This window comes from Monomorium pharaonis, chromosome 2 (assembly GCF_013373865.1).
Source record: "Monomorium pharaonis isolate MP-MQ-018 chromosome 2, ASM1337386v2, whole genome shotgun sequence".
Classification (NCBI taxonomy): Eukaryota; Metazoa; Arthropoda; class Insecta; order Hymenoptera; family Formicidae; genus Monomorium; species Monomorium pharaonis.
In genome coordinates, this window is record NC_050468.1 from 22,531,389 (window position 1) to 22,555,407 (window position 24,019).

General features: G+C 29.0%; 4 protein-coding genes across 7 annotated transcripts; 1 reads left to right on the plus strand and 3 right to left on the minus strand.

The window, feature by feature from the left end:
• Nucleotides 1-367: 367 nt before the first annotated feature.
• LOC105828352 (putative defense protein 3) lies at nt 368-5,868 on the minus strand. Its single transcript, XM_012666631.3, has 4 exons — nt 5,642-5,868; nt 4,584-4,805; nt 2,406-2,613; nt 368-801 (listed from the first exon to the last, which is right to left on the minus strand). The coding sequence occupies exons 2-4, from the start codon at nt 4,786-4,788 to the stop codon at nt 738-740; spliced, it is 477 nt and encodes a 158-aa protein (XP_012522085.1). The 5' UTR covers nt 4,789-4,805; nt 5,642-5,868; the 3' UTR covers nt 368-737.
• A 2,055-nt stretch (nt 5,869-7,923) lies between these two features.
• LOC105828350 (palmitoyltransferase ZDHHC6) lies at nt 7,924-13,567 on the minus strand. Of its 3 annotated transcripts, none has more exons than XM_012666628.3 (8): nt 11,765-13,567; nt 11,216-11,550; nt 10,122-10,303; nt 9,595-9,679; nt 9,048-9,322; nt 8,768-8,980; nt 8,424-8,611; nt 7,924-8,327 (listed from the first exon to the last, which is right to left on the minus strand). In XM_012666628.3, exons 3-8 carry the CDS (start codon nt 10,278-10,280, stop codon nt 8,204-8,206), a joined length of 1,044 nt encoding a protein of 347 aa, XP_012522082.1. In that variant the 5' UTR covers nt 10,281-10,303; nt 11,216-11,550; nt 11,765-13,567; the 3' UTR covers nt 7,924-8,203. The 3 variants fall into 3 exon arrangements, with proteins under 3 accessions (XP_012522082.1, XP_012522080.1, XP_028050113.1); XM_012666626.3 differs by having other exon boundaries at nt 11,224-11,550; nt 11,765-13,566; XM_028194312.2 differs by lacking the exon at nt 10,122-10,303 and having other exon boundaries at nt 11,765-13,566.
• On the plus strand, nt 11,692-16,701 carry LOC105828351. Of its 2 annotated transcripts, XM_036282567.1 has the most exons (4): nt 11,692-11,796; nt 13,821-14,570; nt 14,637-14,882; nt 15,034-16,701. In XM_036282567.1, exons 1-4 carry the CDS (start codon nt 11,719-11,721, stop codon nt 15,034-15,036), a joined length of 1,077 nt encoding a protein of 358 aa, XP_036138460.1. In that variant the 5' UTR covers nt 11,692-11,718; the 3' UTR covers nt 15,037-16,701. The 2 variants fall into 2 exon arrangements, with proteins under 2 accessions (XP_036138460.1, XP_012522084.2); XM_012666630.3 differs by having other exon boundaries at nt 14,637-16,701.
• Nucleotides 16,702-18,081: 1,380 nt separating this feature from the next.
• On the minus strand, nt 18,082-23,898 carry LOC105828353 (importin subunit alpha-7). The gene is made up of 8 exons (XM_012666632.3): nt 23,763-23,898; nt 21,129-21,338; nt 20,847-21,044; nt 20,548-20,768; nt 20,176-20,439; nt 19,898-20,102; nt 19,498-19,801; nt 18,082-19,413 (listed from the first exon to the last, which is right to left on the minus strand). The coding sequence occupies exons 1-8, from the start codon at nt 23,877-23,879 to the stop codon at nt 19,217-19,219; spliced, it is 1,716 nt and encodes a 571-aa protein (XP_012522086.2). The 5' UTR covers nt 23,880-23,898; the 3' UTR covers nt 18,082-19,216.
• Between the last annotated feature and the right edge of the window lie 121 nt (nt 23,899-24,019).

Here is a 24,019-nt window from a genome sequence, read left to right on the forward strand (position 1 = left end):
TTTTAATTGAAATTATTTGTATAAATATTTTAGATAGACCCCTTCACGTTATTCCAGTGCAAAAGATTAATAAAAATAATAATATGATTAATGAATGCATAAAATAACACATCCATTTCTATAATCTTTTATTATTTAAAACGTCCGGCATTTCTGCAATGGTATAAAAATACATGAATTATATAATATTCGCATTGCATAATATGTCACGGATATATAAAAATACACAACAAGCACTAAAAAAAAATAATTGAAATTACCATAATTTAATTATAATTACAGTCATTTTCAGTGTCAGCTATATATTTATAGTTGTTTTAATCATGCAAATTGCAGCTATTATTACTAAGTAAATAACAAGCGAATGTGTGTGTTAACAAGATAACTATATTTGCTGTAATTCTGATTATATTTAATACAAAAAATGTTTATTGTTTGGCATTCATATCTTGATACTTTAGTACATAAATATTTGAAATTATTATAATTTATAATAAAGTTTTGATAAAACTATAAAACTATAAAAGAAAAAGTTATTATTACTAATATTATAACAAGAATAATTATAAAAATGGATCTTTTAATCATAACTCTATTTTACCATTCAATTATATTTACAAATACCACTTTTCTCCCAGTGTACAAACAAAAAAAAATTTTTATAATGTAAAAATGAAATCCTTTGACGAAAGCACTTCATCGACAAATAAAAATATAAACAGTATGCTGACAAGTTATTATTGTGCCACCTGCGACACAAGGTCGGCCCAAAATGTTGAATAGTCCTTTAATACAGATCCACTGAAACAGCAAAACGTATGTTATTAAAATGTTTTTAATTACAAATATTATTAAAATCTAAGTAAAATTGTATATTTAATTTTCTTCTACAATTTATAAAATATTTTTAATTTTATAACAAATCGGAAAATCAGAATTAAATTATTTTTGCATATTTTTAAAAAACATGGCATTTAACATGTTTAATTGCATTTCAGTTTTAATAATAAATTCTTTAATAAATTTGATTTAAATTAATTTTAAAAAGAAAAATGAGATAAAATAATTTTGAAATTTCTACATTATTACAATATTCAAAGAAATAAAGTCGACTTTAAGGTTTTACTTTGTAATTATATTCCAAAGTTCATGAGAAATTCTATAATTTTATTTTATTTTATGATCCAGAAATATTACATATCTTTTTAAATATATATTTTAAAATATCCTGTTAAAAAATTGACATTTATTGTAAAAGTTCCTTAGAAAAGTTGTTACAAAATTTTGAATCCGTTTTATTGATAAAATTTAAATAAAAATGTTTTATCTATATAACTGAATATTAAAGCAATTTATAATATTAAACGTTTTATATCACTTATTTTTAATATATAAGGCAAAAGACCAACAATTGGCAATATATCCAACATTTCATGTAAAACCATGTTGGGAAATTCAGGGATTATTAATAAGTCTCACGTGTGCGTGAAATTACGAACGACCAAATAGTAATAGCAATTATTTCCAGCGGCTGACGTCATATAATTAGCCTCACTGTACTATCGTGAACCAACCGCAAATTATTGCACGTATGATACGTTGAGCATACCTCATTTTACAATTCACTAAAATTAATTTAACTGTACTATAAAATATATGTTCACGCAAATATTGAAAAGAAAAATTAATATATTCTCATAAAAAAATAAGAACATAAAATGTCTAAAGTTTTAAAGTATTTTAAGAATGTTTATATTTACACAAAAAATCAAGTAAATGTTATATATAAATGCTATATTTAGTCATCCTATCTAAAAAATGCATCTCAAATCGATTGCTCGCATATCTCGAAATTTATTGCGGCTTTTCCGCGATGCCGATTGGTTCTCTCGCTGCGCTTACTCAAAGTTATTTATTTAGTTTTCTTAGAAATAATATAATTCATAATTTTTGAAACTTATTTTGACGTTTAAAAAGTTTTTTAACAAAATTGTAAAAAAATTAAAATATTGTTCTATCAAAATTGATAGAATAGATAGAATATATGTACAGCTTATATAGAATTTAAACATATTACGTTGCATAAAATGTGTACACACTTAAGCTGTATGCCCATAATTTAAATATCAAAGTATTAATTACCACCGGAAGTTTTATTGCGTGCAATTCTAAGTGATAATTTCAGCTATAAATGTATATTTATTTATAAAGAAAGATGGTGTCCTTCATCAAAGTCATATCTAGCAAAGCTTAATAATTATATATAGACACAATACAAGTTTCAACAGCCGCAATTTGCTATAATTCTCAACATCGTCCTTCCTACGTTTCATTGTTAATGCATGAAACGGATTTCCCAGGGGATTTTCCTTCAGCACGGGGTTGCTGAAGGACGTGACACTTACGTGAAGTAAACGTTGCCACGTGCGTTTGCTGGTGCGTTCCAAATAAAGGTGGCCTGCTCCTTATCGTGTGGATCAGCGTGCGTTACGGCACTGCACTCGGAATGTACTTTCGTGTTCGGCGTTTGAGTCCACGAACCGATCCATTCGTTTGACTTGGTATCACGTGCTTGTATGAAGAATCCCTTGAACGGAGCACCCACAATGGTGACTGAAAAATCGAGCTGAGTTTCAATAAAGACAAACGCCATTTGTTTGAATAAAATTCGGCCTCTTATCGCCGATGTATATCTATATTTGAAATCATATATAGCGGATATTGTCGTGGCACATGTAAATTTCACGTGTTCAGAGCAATCGCGCGCGAATCCGCATCGCGATATCGGCAAAGTGATTTCATATAAAAGAAATAGTAGGCAGTCAAACATAATGTTGGCAATAGCAATCTCAATTTATATCTATCAAGGGATTTGAAACGAGTGTTAGTATGGATAAACTGGGATATAAAAAAGTTATATAAAAAACTACAAAAAAGAGATAAATTACTTTTAAAAATATTGTCAAGATTATATTACTAATATTATAACTAAAATCTTTGATTTGAAAACATTTGAACTTTTATGCTATGTAATTTTGTATATAGTATCAAATTGTTATATCACGTTTATTAGATAGTGTTATAGCATATAAAAAAACATATATTAAGTTACATTAATTCTAAGATGATAAATGGAAAAAACAATAATGCAAAAATAACAAGTAAAAAATTGAAATATACATCGTATTACCACAAATACAGATAATAATTATAATAGAATAGAAAATTTAGTAAAATATACATAGCGTTTAATATATAAATGCAAATAATAACAACATAATTTATAATAAAAGTGATTAAGTACATTTTGAATTTGTTAAATTGCTTTAATTGAGACTTGTGACTTTCACAACATTTGATAAAACATCTCGTTAAATTTTGAAAACTCTAAATTCAGTTTTATTAACAATTACTGTGTCCTGTATATTCATTTTATGATATTACATATATATATTAACATATACTGTTATAATATCTTTTATTTACAAATAACAAAAATATTTATAACACATTCCATTTAATTAAAATAATCAAAATGTCTTTTAATGTCAATATCTATGCGTTTTTTACCTTTTTTCTTTATTTTTCTAACAGCATTACACTTTGTTTAAAGTTATTTTAAAAAATTACAAAAGACATTAAAATATTTAAAAAAAACAAAATTTTTAATTTAATTTTCTATGAAATTCGCATTGTGACATTATAGGAGTTAGTTGATACGTATTTGCTTCTCAATACAAGTTTCCAAAGTCTTATTGCACAACTATGCAGTTCTTAGACTTTCGTTTCAACCTTCCTTCGCGGATGAATGACATCTACGTTCAATCACGCGTGACCCACGTATGCGAACTGCTCGCATGTTCTAAAACAAGTGGGGATTTTATCCCTTTTGTCGGTCTAATTCGCCATTATTCTACGAGCGCAGATATGTTCAACGAAGCATGCATTGCTACAGACATTTAACATGTTTCGCTGTTGTGATTTTGATAGAAGCAATTATTTTGCGTTGGATAAAAGAACGCATGTTTTCTTGACAAAAATTAAGCAAACCAAATTATATATGTTTATTTATTATATTTATAATATAATAGCATAAATTCGCATTAAATAGCACTGAATACTAAGCAAGAACAAGGAGAAAAAAAAATTCATTTTGCTTTACAATTGCCTTTTGTTTTACAAATAATTATTTTAATTTATTTTACATTTTAGAAATTACATATTTGTTAATTTTATACATAGTAAGACATTTTCAATGTTGCCTTTTTTTCTTTTTTCGATAGAATATAGTAGATCTTTTAAAATATATATATCACTAAACTAGAAAATCAATCTTTTTATTTTTTATATGCACTGTTCTTATATTATCCTATTTACCTTCTTATTAGCTTCATCTTAGAAAATATTAATCTTTTGTGCTAAAATTAACGTACTTCAAAGTTTTATAAAATTAGTATATTCTAGTCATTGTACCACTATCTCTCGAAAGTATTCTTGACTGTGCTAATGAAAATTTCAGCACTTATTTTGCATAATAAGAAATAATAAATGGTACTTATAATATAAGCTCATGTTTGGCTTACCTGTGACCTGCGAATCTGGTTCATACTGCGATGATGAAGCCAGTATCTTGTAAGGACTCGTATTTAAGGGTTGTGGCCGCGCGTCACCATGATAGGGTTGATTAGGCCGTGGCTTTACACATGCATCCACCGGCGCACCATCCGGAAACCCGAGAACGAAAATCGGCGAGAAGAGGAGTGTGAATAAAACCGTAACGGGATGCATCTTGATTGCTTAAAAGCCTTTGTTTTAAGAAAGCAAAAGATAAACAACAAAATTTTATTAATACCGATTGTTAGTGGAGTAAACTATATTTTTAATTTACAAAAAAATTGTAATATTTTCTGAGTACCCAAATAATTCGTTTTAATAATTATTAAAACCTTGTCGTCACTAGTGGTAAATAAGAACAAGTAAAAATGGTTAGCTTATAGTCAAACAAACTGGCAAATTTTATTAAAAAATTACAATGTTTTGATTCTCGCTTTGAGCCCTTACCAAGTAAAAATCAAAATTACATGAGTTGTGCTTGTAGTTGTTATCAGTGTCAAAAATACATTAGTTTTCGTCAAATAAAGTAAACTAATATGATAGTAAGACTAAAATATGATAGTCAAATGTTTAAAAAATGTCATTGTTCGTGAACAGCCTGAGCATAACTCAGATTATTCGCCCAAAGCGAGTGCCGAAACGTTGTAGTTTCTTAATAAAATTTGCTAATTTGGTCGACTATAAGCTAATCATTTTTTCATTTAATCCGCGCTTGTCACTTGTATTCTCTGCGATTTAAATATTATAGAAGTAATAAATATTTATAACAACAAGTTAAATCTATTTTGATGAATTTGTAAGTAATTTGTTACATTTGTGATTGATTTTGTAAATAAAATTTTTTTCTAGTATTCAAATTTAAAGACACAGAAATTCGAGACGAGATATATTTAGGATTTTGATACAACAGGATCTGAAATTGGAGAAGATAAATAATATGCCAGTAATAACGCGAAGAAAAGAAGTAATTACTTTTTCACATAACGATAAATTAAATAGTTTTCGTGCGATAACGAAATAAACTTACTTGAAATAGTTCGCTGTTTACACGACAATCGCGCAAGGATAAAAAGATATTTCGTGCTCGTGATAGATCCGCGCGTAAGAAACTGCAGTACTTGATCGGTTACCAGCGAACCAAACGTTAGTGGGATCCCACCATAGGATTACACAAAGCCGTACACTCGGGTTTGCTTAAATTGATCCTTCACTTTCACTTGATTCCTTCGTCGATCCTGTAACCGGTTTCACTCCTCGTTCGTTTAGAAGAATATCTATGAGTTCACACGCATAGCAGAAATACATTATATACTGCCGTAAATAGTATTGCTTCCTTTTGCGTGTCGTATAGCAATATATGATGTAACTATTTTCAGCAGAAATATATAAAGCTGATCCTTCAGAAAACAAGTCGTTATTTATTGTAACATGATGACATATTGGAATCATCTATCTTCTTAATATCTTTAAAGTTAAATATTTTTAAATTAATTCAATAGAAATAAACTAAAAAAATATATTTCACAGGCAGATATTTTTACTTTCAAACTTCTTTATTTTTTTAACTTTTTTTCAGTTGTTTAATTTCTCGATATTAAATAATTATATAAATTATTATATAATATTTTAGCATTAAATAAATTAAATATATTACTTTTTTCTAACACCATTGCCTTTCAGACGTTATTTTTGAACTTGCATATTTTTTTGAAACAAAATACAGAAGCAATTGGTAGAAATTTTTTATTTACATATCAAATGCGTACTTGATACTTTAGAACATTAAAGAAATGATATGCTTCCGAGCCACGATTATTAATAAATTTTTTTTTCTAGCATCATTAGCCTTAAACATCGTTCTTGAACTTGTGTACCTTATGATGATCAAAACGCAGAGTCGTTAAAAGTTTTTTCAGATTAATTTTTGCCATTTATTTATTATTTTTAATTGTTTTGTTATAATTTTGTTTTGTTTATAAATATTTTTTAAATCATTTTTTGTGGTTAAAACAATCTTTTTTCGCTCCATGCACGCTTTAAATTTCAACTACATATTTTTCATTCTGCATTCATAATATATATCTCATTCTTTCGCAAATACTTTAAGCTATTTCGCAACAGAATATATGAATACTAAATTCCAAGAGCTCAAGTGAATGGATAAAAGGAATATTGAAAATAAAATAGATAAAATTATAAAAGATCAAAAATAATGAGGAATATTTTTTGACAAAGCAATAATGCATGCAGCTTTTTTCAGATTAATTTTTGCCATTTATTTATTATTTTTAATTGTTTTGTTATAATTTTGTTTTGTTTATAAATATTTTTTAAATCATTTTTTGTGGTTAAAACAATCTTTTTTCGCTCCATGCACGCTTTAAATGAATATTTGTTATTAATCTAGTGTATCTAATATATAATCTAGTGACACGTTATAAGAGAAAAACGACCGATTTGTCGGATTATTTGCAAATCAAGTTGCATACTGCATTCGATTACATATTTCGCGAGTTATTAGTATCCTTTCACCGTCTATTATTAAATGTTATGCCCGTAAATTCGTAACTTCACATGACGATTGTAACATTGACCCTTGCGCAATAGTCTTCTTTACGTCCGATTTACTCGTTCGAAGATTATTGTATATAACATTGCGCATTTGACCGAGATGAGTAGAACAATATGAAACGCTCTGCAGTGGTACGGGGCAATCATATTTCACGTTAAAAACCTTCGAATTAGCGCGCATAATGCAAAAGCGTGAGCGCATTGCACATATATACATACGCTATGACACATACATGTACGGTTCACTCAATGTGACTTTTCACACCGTGTTATTGATTTTCCACGGACAGCTTTTCAGGTCTTGATTGCATACGCGTAAGAAATATATCTTTTAGATTATCCCGTAATCGCAAAAACAATTTATTTGTATTTATTAATTTTGCATTACAAATATTTTTTCTGTTAAAAAATGTACAAGAGTTCTTGCAATATGTACTTTTTATTCTTATAAAAAGTTGATAAAATCTTACCATAATAATAATTTAAAATATTTTAAACTAAAATTATTATTTCTTACAAAACAAAATTCGTTGCTCATCAAATAAATTCATATTTACATACTGTATGTTTTAATAATTATATGTATACATAACTTTTAAATTATATGTATATATAAGTATTAAATTATATGTATATGTATATAATTATTAAATTATGTATATGTATATGTATACAATTACATGTATATGGCATAATAAAACTTTACGCTGTCACTTCGATAAATAAAGAGTATTTCAATAAGTAAAAATTTATATACATTTTTACTTATACAGCAGAGTATTATAATGTAAAAAATATTTCTTATCTATGGTTTGAGGTAAATTACAAAATATGAAAAATATATCGATTTGAACACAAAAGGGCATGGAATATACAATGTTCGTCGATTATAAGTAACGCATAGTCTTTACAGCTCTTATCATTTCAAAATTGCAATATTATTGCAATATTATAGCCTTTAATATCGTCATAAGTTGATACACAAATTATCAAAAGTTAATAAATTATTCTTGAAAAATTATTTAAGCCAGACAGATTTTTCTATTACTTCTACCGCACAGGGCCGTGGTAGCCATCCCCTTATACGTTTCGATTTGGCATCTTCTCCTTCTTTCTGCTCTTTTTCTCCAAATAACCAGTATCTGAAAAAAATATAAAGTTTTTCGTTAAATAGCAAATTTTTTAAAGAAATAAACTTTTAGAAATTTTATATCAAATATAGAATATTAAACGCATACTTCTTCCAACGTGTTACAATCACAATATCATCTACATCTAACTTGATGCGAGGTTCATCAGTACAAAGTGGATGAAAAAATACGCCGCAGCCGTGTCCAATTGGAAACTTCGAACCTGATGCAGCTTTTATAATCCTATATTTGCGTGCTCTTTTTCGTTTGTCTAATTTTTGTGCAAGCTGCTCTTTCTGCAAAATAATGGTTAACATATTATGATCAGTTTTCAAGAATAAACAATACTATATAATACGTAAATAGTAAACATAAAAATGTTTAACTCAATATGCTCTTTAATGAATAATTATTATACAATTATAATATATTTTTTGCTTGAACAAAATTACCGTTAATGTATACTGATCACAGCCATCAATAACAGGCCACGTAATGCCATCACCAACGGGAGTGCAGTCCCATGTAAGAACTTGGTTAATATTAAAACGCCATCCCTTTGAATATGGATGTACATATTTGGCATCTGTATCATCTCGGCGATAGCGAGATTTTTCCAGAATCCAATCTTCTATTTCCGTTCGATTTCTTACAATGGCTAATATCTATGTATATATCAGCAATTATGTAATTAATGTATCAATTGACCATAATAGTATTAAAAACACTTACCTGAAAATATAGTAACATTCCTACTGCAAGTACAACGCCGATTGATAAACCAATACTAAATACTACTAACATTAAAGTATAGACCGCTGGTGGTGGAAAAGGCAAAGGCTTCAGTGACAGCACAGTTGCTACCCAGGAAATTAATATAATGGAAGAGACGCAACAACCGCCAACTGCGCTTGCCAAAAATGCTGTGAAATGACCATGATTATAATGCCCAACACATGTATTTATCCATGGACAATGATGATCCATTTTCATTACACAACGATTACCTATACAGGAGAAAAAAGTTATAAAATTAAAATTGAATTGATGTAAGTATTGAACATAGAAATAATACAACAATGTTCTTTTATCATTACGTATACTACGTTAGGAAATATTACATTTTTCTTTCACTAAAATATTTTAACGAGTAAAAAAATACTAATCCATTGTTAAATTGAATTATTGTGTTAAAAAGTTCATAAATTGTTTTAAAAACATTAAATAATACATTTATTTATTAGTGTTAATATATTATTTGTTATATTAATTTTTTTACATTTTCTGCAATGATGTGATCTCGGTGCTTTATAGCCTTGGCAGACAACACAGTATTGCAAATATTGTATGTCTGTAGCTTTCTCCTAAAAACAAATCACATTAATGTAAATATGTTAATATAAGTTAACAATACATTCTAATTATTTAATTTTAAATCACGAGTTTATCATTAAATAGTATTTAAATATTTTAAATATTTAATATTATTATTATTTAATTATAATATAATTATAATATATAACTATTTAAATACTTATTATATTTGTAATTTTAATATAACAAAATGCAATGTAACAGTGTAATTTTTGTTATCTAAATAATAAGAAATTAAGTTGATACAGTCAAATATCTCTAATTTCAAATAAGATTTACGTAAATCTGTAGTAATCAATTTCGTTTTCACTTAATCAAATAATAATATAAAATGAGAAATTGAGTTTATACATTTTCAGAGGTTTGAAAAAAAATAATAGAAAACAAAAGGACTTTAATTATATTCAACAATAAATATGTATAATATATTACTGGCATCCATTTTAATGCAAGATACCCAGGCCCTTCAAAAATTGCGCTCATAAAATGAAATAGAGTCAATCCACTGAGAGTGAAGAACAGCAAGAAACTAGCAGCCCCAGGAATACTGTCTTGCGGCGGCCACCACTGTCTGCTGCAGTGTATCGTCATCAATGTGATTATCTTTATCGTTGCTGCAACACAATTAATGTGACAAAAGTTGTAATCTATAAAAAAATTCCTTATCGTCAAAGTTTTGTATATTTTACATCAAACTGCAATGAATATAAATTACAATTTCAAGTAAAATGTGCATAATTAGATAATTTTATATATATATAATTACATTAAATTATAATACATCAAGTTTTTGTTATAGACATATTAATTTTTGCAACAATGCCGATCTGTTACCTCGCTAGCATGCAACAATTTCAATTTTCATTAGAATATTCTCTCCACGTATAATCCTTCAAATTTTTTCTACAATTCTGTTCCTACTGAAAATTTTCATTTTACATTTTTATTTTTATTTTTCCTAGCTTCCTTCAATGTTACATTACTATAAGTAATTAAAAAATTTAAAGCTTTAACTAAATTTGAAGTCAGAATTCCTGGTTCTATAGACTAGCTCTCTCACCGCTATGCCACACTACTTCAACTCTTATTTCTATTCTCTTATGTCTATCAATTGCTTTTAAGTCCCTAACTGATTAGAACCTTATGGTTCTGTTTTATCAAAAAGAATTTCCCAACTCCAAATATCTTACATTATTGGCAAATATCAGATTAATATTCGTCTCCATTTCCTCTATCCATTTCGTCAGATCTTAACACTTACTTTATGCAATTTCATTAACAGTTCTTTTCATGTCAAAAATTATAAAAAAATTGATAATTTTACATTTACATTATAAAATGGTAGTACTTTATCAACTAATAAGTTAATAATAAAAGTTTAAATTAATCGGAATTCAGCTAATATCGCTCTTAAATTTGCAGTTAAAGAATGAATCGCGTTTTCTTTGAAGATAACGACGATCGATTGACGACGAGATGAAAAGACGGAGGTCGGAGTCCATCGACAGAAAACACCTGTCACGTACCAACTTACCAAGCGCTGAGAGTGGTCCCCAATGACATATCTTCTTCAGCGGACCGACGCACATATTGTCACCGTATCGCAGCCTCGAGTTCGCGTTCGGAAGCCCATTGACGCCCACAGGTTTGGCGTCCTCGAAGAATCTCGCGTCGTCGTCAGCGACGATAGCTAGCAAACAGTAGCAATAGCCGGATACAAAACATGCGTCTCGAATTGCTGTTGAACGATGGCCGTGTTAATATCGTTCGAGCAGCGACCACTCTGAACTTAGCGCCAAACTCGAATCTCGAATCTCGAATCTCGAATCTCGCGCGCAATCTAGAGATTTTGTATCGCCAACTTGAACAAAAATCAAGAAAGTAAAGCAAATTTACTAGATGTTAGCCAATGAATTATGATTATTCTAGTAAATTTATTTACTTTTGTAATTTTCGCAAAACTGGGTGACACCCTGTCGCTAGCGCTCTCTGTGGCTAAATTCATGGCTGATTGTATTTCAACGAAGTTATGAAGGTTAGATTTTCTATGACGATAAGAAATGAGCTCAACTCACCGCCGGTCGTGGATGGTCGTGGAATGAATGAGGTATGTATGTTCCGTGTACTATTATTACTGATCAATTTTTGAATTAGTAAATCATATCGATTTGTTTCGGCCTCGCCGAAGAAGGCGGAGCTTTCGATTGACTCAGAATTTTTTCCTTTATACACATGATATAATCCTTGATGCCAAATCTGTAAAAACATTTTAAATTATATTTTATATATTTTGTCGACAGAATGCCAGCAGTACAAAGAAAACAATTTAATTAGCAAGATATAAAGGCAGGTTTTATTTTATATTACGTCAATAATATAGTAATTGATAGCTAATGTTCCTTTTCACTAATATAGATTAACTTTGATTAACTTTAACTTACTTTTTTCTAATCTTTAAAACTAGAAGAACTTAAATGATAAAATTAAATTAAATTGGTAAAAGTGGACATTAGAGAAAAATAGTTTGTGTTACATATTTTGTTGGTAGAATAGCAGTAGAAATACAGCAAAAATCTATGAACAGGATAGCAGATTAATTGTAGAATCTGTCAGTTTATAATCATTTAATATTTTAATTAAATTATTATAAAATGTTAAAAACAAGTTTAAAGCTTTCTGCACACAATACAATTTTTCATCCTAACAATCTGCTATTATATTATACTGATTATTTTTATAGAATATGATAGAACATAAGCTGGATATCATGCAAGCCAATAATTTAACAGGAAGCTCTGCTCAATTTCTGCTGCCAATCTGTTGACATAGCATAATATTATACACGATAAAAAAAATACTTAACAATGTAATGATATTGAAGCACCAGTTTGCCGATATCATCAGATATTACAGATTCTAAGTGTGAAATTTGTTGCCTTTTTTTATTAAAATTTGATAACATTATATAACAATATATATAGACTTGGTTATCTATTTAAGATATTGATCTAAACTTCTAGATTTTACATGCGACAGGTTCTTTAGAATATTTTTTAAGAACACGGATTGATAAAAAGATTCTAATTGAGATCTAAATTGGTATTATAGGATGAGTATTTATTATCTATTTAAAATTATTTAAATAATTATCTAGCTAAAGTAATAACTCTTATCTTTATCTACATTATTGAAATATATATTATCTTTATCTTGTCTTAGATAAAAGAATTAAATTTTTTAATTGTCTAAGATAATGTGAATGAGATAATAATTAAATATTATTCTTATTTTCAATCTTTGAGTTATTATTTATTCTAATAGGAGAATTTTTCAAAGTGATAACAATAAGATTACCTTCTAAAATTTATTGTAGTACTGAAAATTTGTAGTGTAACGTGAACTATCGATTTTTTATGTATGTATCAGAACACTGTTCATATTGCACAGATCAGAAAATAATAGTCATATATAAAAGTTGTCAATATTAGGACTGATAAAAATATTGAACATAAAGATGAAATCGTCTATATCTGTTTATAAATTTTGCCTAATAATACCTAATAATAATTTTGTGTAAATTTGTATAATCACTATAAAAGTTCACGAAAGTGTTATTAGACATCAAGATATGCTACAGATTGATATAGATCCTATTTTTATGTTTGATATAAAAATTGCTCCAAAACTGAATTCCAAAAATTTTTACAAGAAATTTTATTACTTATTAGAATATAAATTCTATATTTTTCTGTTTTTAACTTATTTGCTATATTCTAGTCCAAAGAGGAATATTTATAGATTAAATTATTTGAAGAACTTTTGTTGTTAAAAAGTAAAGATTTAGATTAAAAATATGAATATATTGTTTTTATATTCTGAATTGTTTTCATTATTTCAAAATTATTGAGATAAAACTATTTATAATTTTATCTTTTCTCTGGATAAATTAAAATTCAAATAATCTTTATTTTATCTAAGATATGTTTATACTATGATTTATCTTTATCTAGGTAATTTTAAGTTATCTGAGCACATTGTGCTGGACTAATCAAAATTAAATTGCAAGAAATTATTAAAACTGCACAACCATCTCTGATTCACTCATGAAATAGACAATGCATTATTTTGCAGATTTATAGTCAACCAGTAAAATTTGTACCACCTGTGCCTAGGTGTCGAAGACCTATAAGACTGGAAGGTGCAAAAGAAAGTCTTAACAATAATTTTCAAAATTTACAAATGGAAAAAAAAGCATCTAAACAAAAAACTACATCAAATCAATCTGAAAAATGTATAGATCCGAGCAGTAGTTATGATACACAAGTGTCAGAAAATTCTACTGAGGAAGACGAAGAGACACATTCTCCAAATACTTCTTCACATCATTTCCAAAATTATTCTGTAACTAGTTCTCCAGAAAAAAGTAATAATAAAAAATCATTAGAAACTAAGCAGAATAAAAACAGCTATTGTTCAAACATAATTTGTATTACTCTCGTAATAATAGTTTTTGCAAGTTTATTTCAAAATTTTCAAAGTAATGAAGTACAAACACAGTCCATAAGTCCTACCTTGTTAGCTAAATCGATTGAAGATATCAAGACAATATTTTACAATCAAGAATCGGATATTTGGAATGATATTTCATCAGCGATAAACGAAGTGATATCAAAAACTCCCAAGACACCTTCGATCATTCTGTTATTTGCAAAGGAAACGATAACAATGAATTGTTTAGCTATTAAACTGGCACAAGCGAGCAGTGCAATTTTAAGCACTGCACACAAGCCTTTGGAATTTAATCCAAAAGATTTTGGAAACGATCCTGGTGAGATCATTACAACATTAAATGAATATCCTCCAGAGAAGAAAAGGGTTATGGTGAGTACGCATAATATTCCAAAAATAAATATAAAACGTCATGTATATCAAATTAATTTGTTGCAGATAATTCGTGATATATTGAATATTAATGTAGAAGCAATAAAAGCATTGCATAATTTATGTGATAGAGTAAATCCTTTAGTAGCAGAAGCTATTTACATTCTTACTATGCAAACTAACAATTATCAACCATCGCAGAAGAAATTGAACTTTGTGGAAAAACAGATTTTTAATAAACTATCAAAAAGCATCGATCGAGATGTTTTAATGGCACTCGTAACGCGAATTACAGATGGAGCAATTATATCGGTACAACCTGAGCCACACTTAAAATACTGCTAATCTGAGTTGCAAGAGAATAAGCGTATAAAGTTATACTAGCATATTAATAATAGTTATGTAAATAACAAAATTAGATAACTGTGTTCTGTAAATAACGAAATTATTTAATTAAAATTAGTGATCTGCAGTTCGTAGAAGACTCATAAATAATCTAGAAGAACAGATTTATCAAGTTTGCACTCGTTCACGCTAATTTTTCGCCAGCAAAAGGGTTTTTTTCAAAGAAATCGGAGGACATGAAACACCATAATTCAAGTCAATTTGTGTTGTTCTAAGTATCCAACTCCTGATTATAAAATTTTACTGTAATACTCGCGATAGATTTAAATATTAATAAAATATTTATATTATATTAATAAATAATTATATACGTGGGTTATGGTTTTATTCGCGTAATACTAATATTACCATTGCATATAAAAGAAAAGAAAAAAATCCTATTTATTGTAAAAAACATTCTTAATTCCAATTGACTTGGAGCTCTTTGTAAATATCAATTTCTCTTAAAACAAAATTTGTTTCTGGAAATATAATTTTTGAATGGTTTTGCGAATGAAAAATTTGTATCTTCTCATCTCATCTACTATTTTCTGTCATTTGTATCATATTAGAGTAAAGGCCTATTTAGACATATCCGTATCGTATTCGTATACGGATACGTGTCCGTATGTATACAAACACGTAAGAACATGCGTCTGGCACTAATAATCACGATTGATCATGATTGATCACGGTATATTTCTTTATCTGTACGGTACGGATGTCTGAATAGGCCTTTAGACTACACAAATAATAAGCCACAAATCGCAAACACTGTTTAAAAAAACCGTAAAAACAATAAATTTCTGCAAACTTATTACAAACTATGAATTGCATAATCTAGTGCTAATTTTAGTAATGTAAAATATGAATTAATGTACAAGGGGGATGTAATTATTAATCATGTTACATGTACTTAATGCAACATTTGGAGACTTTTAAGCTATTACTATGTAATATCAGTCAAAACTGTTAGAACTGAGAAATTAGAATATTTTAATATTCTAATTACAGAAATATTTTGTATGATTACATCATACATAATAAAGGAGCTTATTCAGCATAAATATTTTTACTAATTCGTTTTTATGATAATTTATTTAGTAAAAATTACTTGATTACTGAATTTTTTTCTTTAATATTATAATATAAAGGCTATAGTATTGAGTTGAAAATCTGAATTTTGTCTGAATCTGCAACAGTATTATTTACATTGGCAGTTATGACAGTTATGATAAAGTCTCTGGTTGCAAACTAAGGGTATATAAGATTTGTAGATCTGTTAATTTAACTTTATTTTGTTATGCCAATGTTACACGAAATAAATTTTATTTTTAGCGAGTTTTTCTAATCACAATTTCATATTTCTATTTTCGAAAAATATAACGATACTGTTGTACGTAGCGATTTCACGCATATTTCCGAATGACATATTTATTTAGTTTTAAAATAAGATACAATAATTAGAATTATTTTGTGTATGTGTATGATATTCGATTTTGTATTATAATGTGTCAGTCGGCAGTCCATACAACGATTGAAGTAATGTCGAGTATCGTATCCTACTCATTGCCAATTTACAAAGCTTTTTATATTATACTTTTTATTAGTTTAATAATTCGGAATATTTATAACAAGTAGCAAAATATTAATACAAATTACTATTACATATGTAAATATAAAAATAACAAATTGTTTAACATTTGTATGAATTACATATAATAAACGGTACACATGAAATAAAAGATCCTACTTAGTTTTCACTGATTATGTGATTTGGATAAAAGGTTGGTGCTTTTCTTAAATTCATTCGATGATTCATTCATAAAAAGATTTTATATTTGGAATTATCTTGAGTTTGGTCACAGTTGAGTTTAAACTCTACAGAATCAATAAAATGATTTTATTTAAGACGATCTTGAATATAAAATCAAATTATGAGTACCATTCAATATTTCTTAGTATATCATTTCACATATCAAATAGATAAAATATATATCCTTTTTAATATATTTTCTAAAAACAAATAAAAAACTTAAGATGATTGTGAAGCTTTAATAAACAGTATCCACTTATAGTTTTATTTTAATAACTATCTGATGTCCTATTACTACATCTTTGAAGAAAATATATTTTCGATCATTTTAGACTTTAGACCTTTTGCTCTTTAATTTTTTTAAGTAATGAATACTATAAACAAAAAAAATTTTAAATTTATATTATATATTATATATTTATATGAATTTTGCATTTCAAACAAATGCAATAGTAACATTTTCTTTATTAATATTAATATGAAATTAAAATTTATTTTAATTAAAATAATTATAAGTAAATTATCATTAAATATTTCAATAATAGAGCTAAAAATTGTTGATTATATTAACTAAAAACGCTGATTTAGATCGAGTTCTATACATTTTGTGCTATATATATATATATATATATATATATATATATATATATATATATATGGTTTATCCATTATATACTATTTATGAAATAATTTATGCCAAAGGATATTGGCAAAAAATATATAAGACATGGGCCCAACTTTATTAATGAAATGTAGTGGAAATTAAACTTTAGCGATGAGTAATAATGTTTTAGCATTTCTCTCTCGAAATGACTTGGCATATCTTGAGAATTCGAAAATTCTGAACGCTTTCTTTGATGCAGAAAACAGGCTAAATGCTGAAAAAGCGTTGTTTGATTACGATTTCTCAAATCCTATTAAGCTATTTCAGGAAACGCTAATACATTTTTTATTACTCATCTCATAAGGTTTAATTTCCATCGGATTTCATTGATGGATAAACTGGGCCCAGTGTGCCCAATGTCTTTTAAAGATACCACATAATGCGTGCACATCATAATATAGCAAATAACTTTTCTATCTTCATTATTATTTATTATCAAAATATCTAATTGATAAGCATTTTATAAATTGGCAATAAGTACCCATAGCTGTGCACTTTGTTAAAGTGTGTTAACAAAGTTTCCAACTAGTGAGCTCTGTAGTATAGTCGTTCTGTCGTTATAATTCAAATTTGTAACTAAAAGTAGATAATATATATAGGGTTTGTATAATATAGTATGGTATCGTCAAACCTAAATAATAAATACATTTTTTTTTCATATATACAGTCACAGACTTTTCATACAGAATGTCCATAATTTGTGTGCTGTACAATATTCATTAGTTTTCATCACATGTAAATAAAGGGTTGAAAAATATCGCTTCTGTGATAGTTCAAAAATTCAATTATGAAACATAAGATAAAAATGATTTATTTAATACATCAGCAAATGTTTATAATTAAGAACTAATAATTTGATTGCATAATATTGGATTAATAAAAGTATAGATGTAATAACTGGAGCATTTCGCACGATTATTTAACATAAGAAAATTAAAGCATGTTTTGTACTTCGTGTACAAATCATGCCTATCACAAATTACAACAAATATTTTCAACCAATTCTTGCAATGTTGCGTTGATGGCCAGATAAGACTATTGCTTCGCTTCTTAAGGGCACTCTGTATAGAATAGCCTTAAAATTACGAGATACGTATTTACAGTAAAAAAGTTTAATTGGTCATGTTTCTATCTAGTATAGTAAGGAGGTGAGTACCGCGTTGCGTAATGTTGTCCGTGTTGGCTACGTAGTCGCGTACTTCAGTCATTCAGTTAGTGTCTTGCAGGATAATGCAAGTTTTTTTCGTAATTCTGCGTCAGTCACATGTCAGACGAGGTATGAGCCTGCCTCGACAAATTGTTCTGATCATTGTCTCCACTTCTACTTAAGCACTAGACGTTTATGTTTTAAAAACTGAACGTCTCATACTAAATACATGCAGTTATGAGTTCCTATTGTGTTCCTACACAAATTGTTTCAAGGCTCTAACGCAGACATTGTCGCAATTTGACGTAGGTTCGAAAACATAATTACTTTAGATTATAACATATAGTAAGTAATGGTTCATCCTAAATAATAAGAAAAAGAAAAAAAATCAACTAAAGTGTATGAAGAGCTCTTTACTGTTTTTAATTCGATGAAATAGATCCGTTTCCGAATGTAGTAGTAGTAATTGTTGTTTTGACACAAATAAAATCAGTTCATATGAGTGATTGATTATATAAAATCATGCGTTTACTATCGATATACCGATTTTCAGAAAATTATGAATCCCTGTAGAACGAATAACGTTAACATATTCAACAAAACAGAATTATATTCAGCAATTTAAAGATAGTTGATTAGAATTCAAAGCCTTGCACTGGTAGTTGGGAAGAATCTGGTGCGGAAAATTGGTATTCTGTTCCTTGCGAATCGATTGAAGGTACAAGTCTGGTATCCTCTTCTTCAGATCCAAAGAACCGTTCGATAATATCAAAGGCCTTTTGATAAATATCCATATTTTGGTGAGATTGCAAGAATTCTATTTTGTCTAGGCCTGAAAAATTATAAAAGAAATTTATTAACATTTATTAATTTACACTATTTTTCATATAAAACTTATATTAAATTAATAATTTACCATAACATTCTTCGATAAGAACTGCATAAGGATTGAGACCGTTATGCACAGTTGCATCTTGTTCTCCCAGACGTAAGATATTTTCTATTCCGTTCAAAGCGACTTGGACAATCTTGACATCCATAACAGTAAGCAAATCGCAAAGTGGCGGAATACATCCTTGCATTGCGAGATATCGGATTTGATCGGCCGTTCCGCCACTAGTAGCATTTGTAATTGCCCACGCAGCTTCTTTACGTGTTTTAAATTCAGCTTTACTCAAAATCTCGATTAAAACCGGAAAGATATTAGCATCAATCACCGCCTAAAAAATAAAAAATAAATATAGATTATATATTGGAATTATTAATAAATACGATACACACAATCATCTTATTATGCTCAAAAGATTGAAACGTACTTGTATTTGTTGGGGATTACCGGCAGTGATATTAGAGACTGTCCAACAAGCCTCTTTACGAACACTTTCCCGCGGCGAACTTAAGAGATGTAATAGACACGGTAATGCCGAGCAATTTAACACAACTTGCGTTTGCACATCATCTCCAGTAACTATATTTCCTACAGCACGAAGAGCCGCGCTTATTACATTATTTTGCTCATGCCTAAAAATAACATTTTTTATTATTTGTTATAATGTACACATTTTGAATTTATGTGGTACAAATTCCAACATACATAAGAAGTTCTACAAGACGTCTGCAAACACCAGCATCAATAACAGCTTGTATCTTATCATTTGGGCCGTCGCTCAGGTAAGAGAGCGCCCAACAGGCATCAGCAAGTACATCGTAATCAGTGTGATTAAGAAGATGTGCTAACACTGGTAAACACGGCGCAACCTTCGCAAAAGCCGGTGCTGGATTTTTGCCTCGACAGAGATTTGATAATGCCCATACTGCATTGCGGGTCATAGAAAGCCGTGTCGCCTTTGATAGTAATCTATAAAAAGTAATGCGACATTAATTAGAATAATTTTACACAGCGAATATATAAGAATTGATCATTTAACTCTTAACAAGTAAAAAACGTAAATGTAAAGAAACCTACTGTAGAAGTGGCGTGAGGATACCATTGGCTAAGACATGATCTCTGCATTCAGGACTATCTCCTGCAATATTACCCAATGCCCAAACAGCTTGTTCCTGCACATCTTCATATTCAGAACCAAGTAAAGCTATGAAAGTAGGAACAGCTCCAGCATCTATCACCATGCGCGTTTGTTGAGATGTACCACTTGCAATGTTTGTAAGAGCCCATGCTGCCTCAAACTAACAAATAATATTAATACTTATGTGTGAATTCTTAAGACACAACAAAAAATAAAACATTTATTTCCATATACCAACCTGCAGAGTGCAATTTGTATTATTTTTAAGAAATTCAACAAATTGTGGTACAATTCCCGTATTTATAACCTCATCTATAGGGGGATTTGGCTCTCTTGACAATAATTTTCTAAATTTCTGTGTTGCTGCCAATTGATCTTGTATGTTAGGACTATATAATGCATCTACCATCTCAGATGTTATAATACCAGGAGATTGCTGAAATAATTTTTTTTTTAAGGCAAAAATTATTTATAAAAATTATATAAAAACGCAGTAAGAAATTTTCAATAATTATATTACCGATTGTGCTGTAGGAAGTGAATATTCATCCGTAGCTGTGACATTATCTTCGTCTGCCACAATGTTTGGAACATTGCGACGTTTTGATAATTGCTGCTCACGTTTCTGTTTTCTTAATTGAACTCCCTCTTCTTCTCTGCGTCTCCGCAGTTCTTGTGAATCTAATCCTACATTTTTATAACGATGTTTATGTGTAGGTCCAGTTGACATCTAAAAAATATAAATAACAAATTATATGTATACCCATGTATTACATTTTAGTTACACAAGTTTTTTAATTAAATTTAGACATATAGCGTTTTCTACTGGGAAAACTGGTGCAGCACCAACGCTGCAGTAGATTTCGATGAAAACTCCACTAGCGCAATAATAGTGCAGGTTTAGTGTGGTTCAGTGGAACACATCATTAGACAGGTTTAAAAATTAAACAATTTTATTGTTATAAAGTTTACTGAAATAATGTAATAACATATACTTTAATGTAATACCTTAAAGTACAAACATAACATCTATTTAATTTGCACTGGCACCTTCCACCGTCTCAGACGGTGGAGCAAAAGTTGCACTCGTTGCAATTTTTTGCATCAATTTTTTCAGTAGAACATTAAACACTGAAAATATGTGAACTGATTTTTACAGTGAAACAATAAAATTGCACTCAGTGCGCACCAGTGTTGCACTAGTTTTCCCAGTAGAAAACGCTAATAGTGCAAAGAAAAATTGCATTATTACTCACAAATTTAAAATGATATAATCGCAATTAATTTTTATTATTACAAGACAATATCTAATCGATTACATTAAAATTATTACAGTTTATCAGACAAAAAATGTAAAATTTTTTATTTTTTATCTACATATTAAAATTAAAAATTTTCAAAAATTTGAAAAATTGTTTATTTACTACAAAAGTTATTAGGGAATATTGAAACTGGTACATGAGACAAGTTGGCATTGCGTTTTATTTATGTATTTATGGCAAAAGAAATAAAAAAGAAAAATTATTATAAAATATTTGTGAGGAACATAAGTGCTATTTCCAAAGTTTTATTTGGAATAAAACAAATATTACAATAAAAAATGGGGAAATTTGATTCAAGAAGAAGCAAATTTCCAAATGTATTAAAATTTTGTATTAATGCTCTTCAGCTTAAAAGAATAAATCTAAGTAACGTATTAGTCGAAATAAAAGTTTTTATTACTACATGACATCTTTTTAAACAATAATAATAGTAATACTTGTTATAATAAAATAATTAAAATTAATGTATGTAAAAATATGGTACGTTGACTCATATATAAGGCAAGCTCAGTTAATATCTTATCTTATAAATATGCCTAAAAAATATACTAAATTTAATTTCAATGTTCATGTATTAAATTTTATTTAACGTTTTGTTTTAACTGTAATAAAAAATAAATTATTTTGTAATAGTTTTGTTTCATAAAGAAAACAAATTATATAAAAATGTTTTTAAAGGTAGTATTTTACAATTACAATAACTTTCAATCAACAAATGTAATATTCAAAAAACAAGAAAGATAAATGCATGTCAAATCAAAGATTTATATAAAATATATTTTTAAAGAATATCTTATATAAAAACAACATTATGTGCTGTTAATTCCAATTCTCTTAAAAGTGGAGTAAACTTTTTTTTTTCTTTTTTATTTTAATTCTTAACATTTTTCATTATTTAGGATAGAATTCACAGATCGATCATAAGTTCAAAAATCATTTTAAGTCTAGCCATGAGCAGACTTAAGACTTGACTTAACCATTGAAATAACAATATTGACATCTTAAGACTGTACTTAAGATAGACCTTGAATAAGACTGGTCTATGAATTCCTTAAAGATATTAATAGTAGGACTTACAATATTTTCATGCACTTTATTGCCTTAGCAAAGAAGATAAAATTTCTTTATCTCACAATAATTTTACAATCTGATAATTATTTTTATCAAACATAAACAATACTCAAGAATTATAAGAGAATTTTAAGCAGAAAGGGAAGCTAATTTCACTCTCTCTTTCTCGTTTAAAAATATCTTCAAATATGTACGCGCGCGCACGCTCACGTACGTACACATGTACAGATGCACTCGTCACATGAATATGAAAAAGAATACAAAGCGAAAAAGACGATGTTTCGTGAAGAACCAGTTTCACGAAAAGGAAAATGCCTCGGAAGGAAAAAGTGGAAAAATAAGAGGCGGACGTCTGATCGCGATGCCGTCATCGACATCGGTCGTCGCGACGGTCATCTGACAATGGATTTCGCGTGAGGGTTAGGAGTTAATCGGCGACATGAGCATTCGGGCGGGGATACTGTGGTCCAGACCCAGAGAAAGAGCGGGAATACGTCTCGCGAGAGTGTCGATCGCACACAGCCCCGTGTCGTTCGTAAACACGAGACCCGATCCATCGTCATCGTCCATCTCATCGCGCCGCGCAATCACCCGTTTAGACATTTTGGCACGCACACGGACAACGCGGACTGACATTGGCCTGGAATCCTTTCGATCCCTCGGCACAACGCGCGCGCTACGGGACGCACGTTGGCGATCTCCATCCACGAATCGAGTGACAATCAGTCATCGTCGTAATAGCGGTCATACTTCGTACTTACGGTTGTGAGAGCAGATTCGAATCTCAGATCAGAAATCAGACGTAAAAGATCATGCAAGTGCAACGCAAACCCAGGCGCCGCCGCGAGCCCTTTCTCTCTCCGCCGTGAACTATGCATCAACAATGATTGATCGAGACCCGCAGGTTTGTTTTAATCTCGAACGCGAAAGGGATTGGTCAATCAGTCGCCGCGCGCGGCGTGCTAATTGGCTCTGCACGAAACAGCGTGCATATTGCGCTATCATGGCCGCGGTCTGA

Coding starts and splice junctions, on each gene's coding strand:
- LOC105828353 (XM_012666632.3), bottom strand. CDS start 23,879: ATGCATAGTTCACGGCGGAGAGAGAAAGGGCTCGCGGCGGCGCCTGGG. Junction 20,769..20,846: donor ATACAAATTGCACTCTGCAG/GTTGGTATATGG, acceptor ATTATTTGTTAG/TTTGAGGCAGCATGGGCTCT. Junction 20,440..20,547: donor ATCCTCACGCCACTTCTACA/GTAGGTTTCTTT, acceptor TACTTTTTATAG/ATTACTATCAAAGGCGACAC.
- LOC105828351 (XM_012666630.3), top strand. CDS start 11,719: ATGAAGGTTAGATTTTCTATGACGATAAGAAATGAGCTCAACTCACCG. Junction 11,797..13,820: donor ATGGTCGTGGAATGAATGAG/GTATGTATGTTC, acceptor ATTATTTTGCAG/ATTTATAGTCAACCAGTAAA. Junction 14,571..14,636: donor CAGAGAAGAAAAGGGTTATG/GTGAGTACGCAT, acceptor AATTTGTTGCAG/ATAATTCGTGATATATTGAA.
- LOC105828352 (XM_012666631.3), bottom strand. CDS start 4,788: ATGCATCCCGTTACGGTTTTATTCACACTCCTCTTCTCGCCGATTTTC. Junction 2,614..4,583: donor ACCAGATTCGCAGGTCACAG/GTAAGCCAAACA, acceptor TCGATTTTTCAG/TCACCATTGTGGGTGCTCCG. Junction 802..2,405: donor CGTGGCAACGTTTACTTCAC/GTAAGTGTCACG, acceptor TTGCTGTTTCAG/TGGATCTGTATTAAAGGACT.
- LOC105828350 (XM_012666626.3), bottom strand. CDS start 11,278: ATGTGCGTCGGTCCGCTGAAGAAGATATGTCATTGGGGACCACTCTCA. Junction 9,680..10,121: donor TTGCATTAAAATGGATGCCA/GTAATATATTAT, acceptor ATTTGTTTTTAG/GAGAAAGCTACAGACATACA. Junction 8,981..9,047: donor GAATGTTACTATATTTTCAG/GTAAGTGTTTTT, acceptor ATATATACATAG/ATATTAGCCATTGTAAGAAA.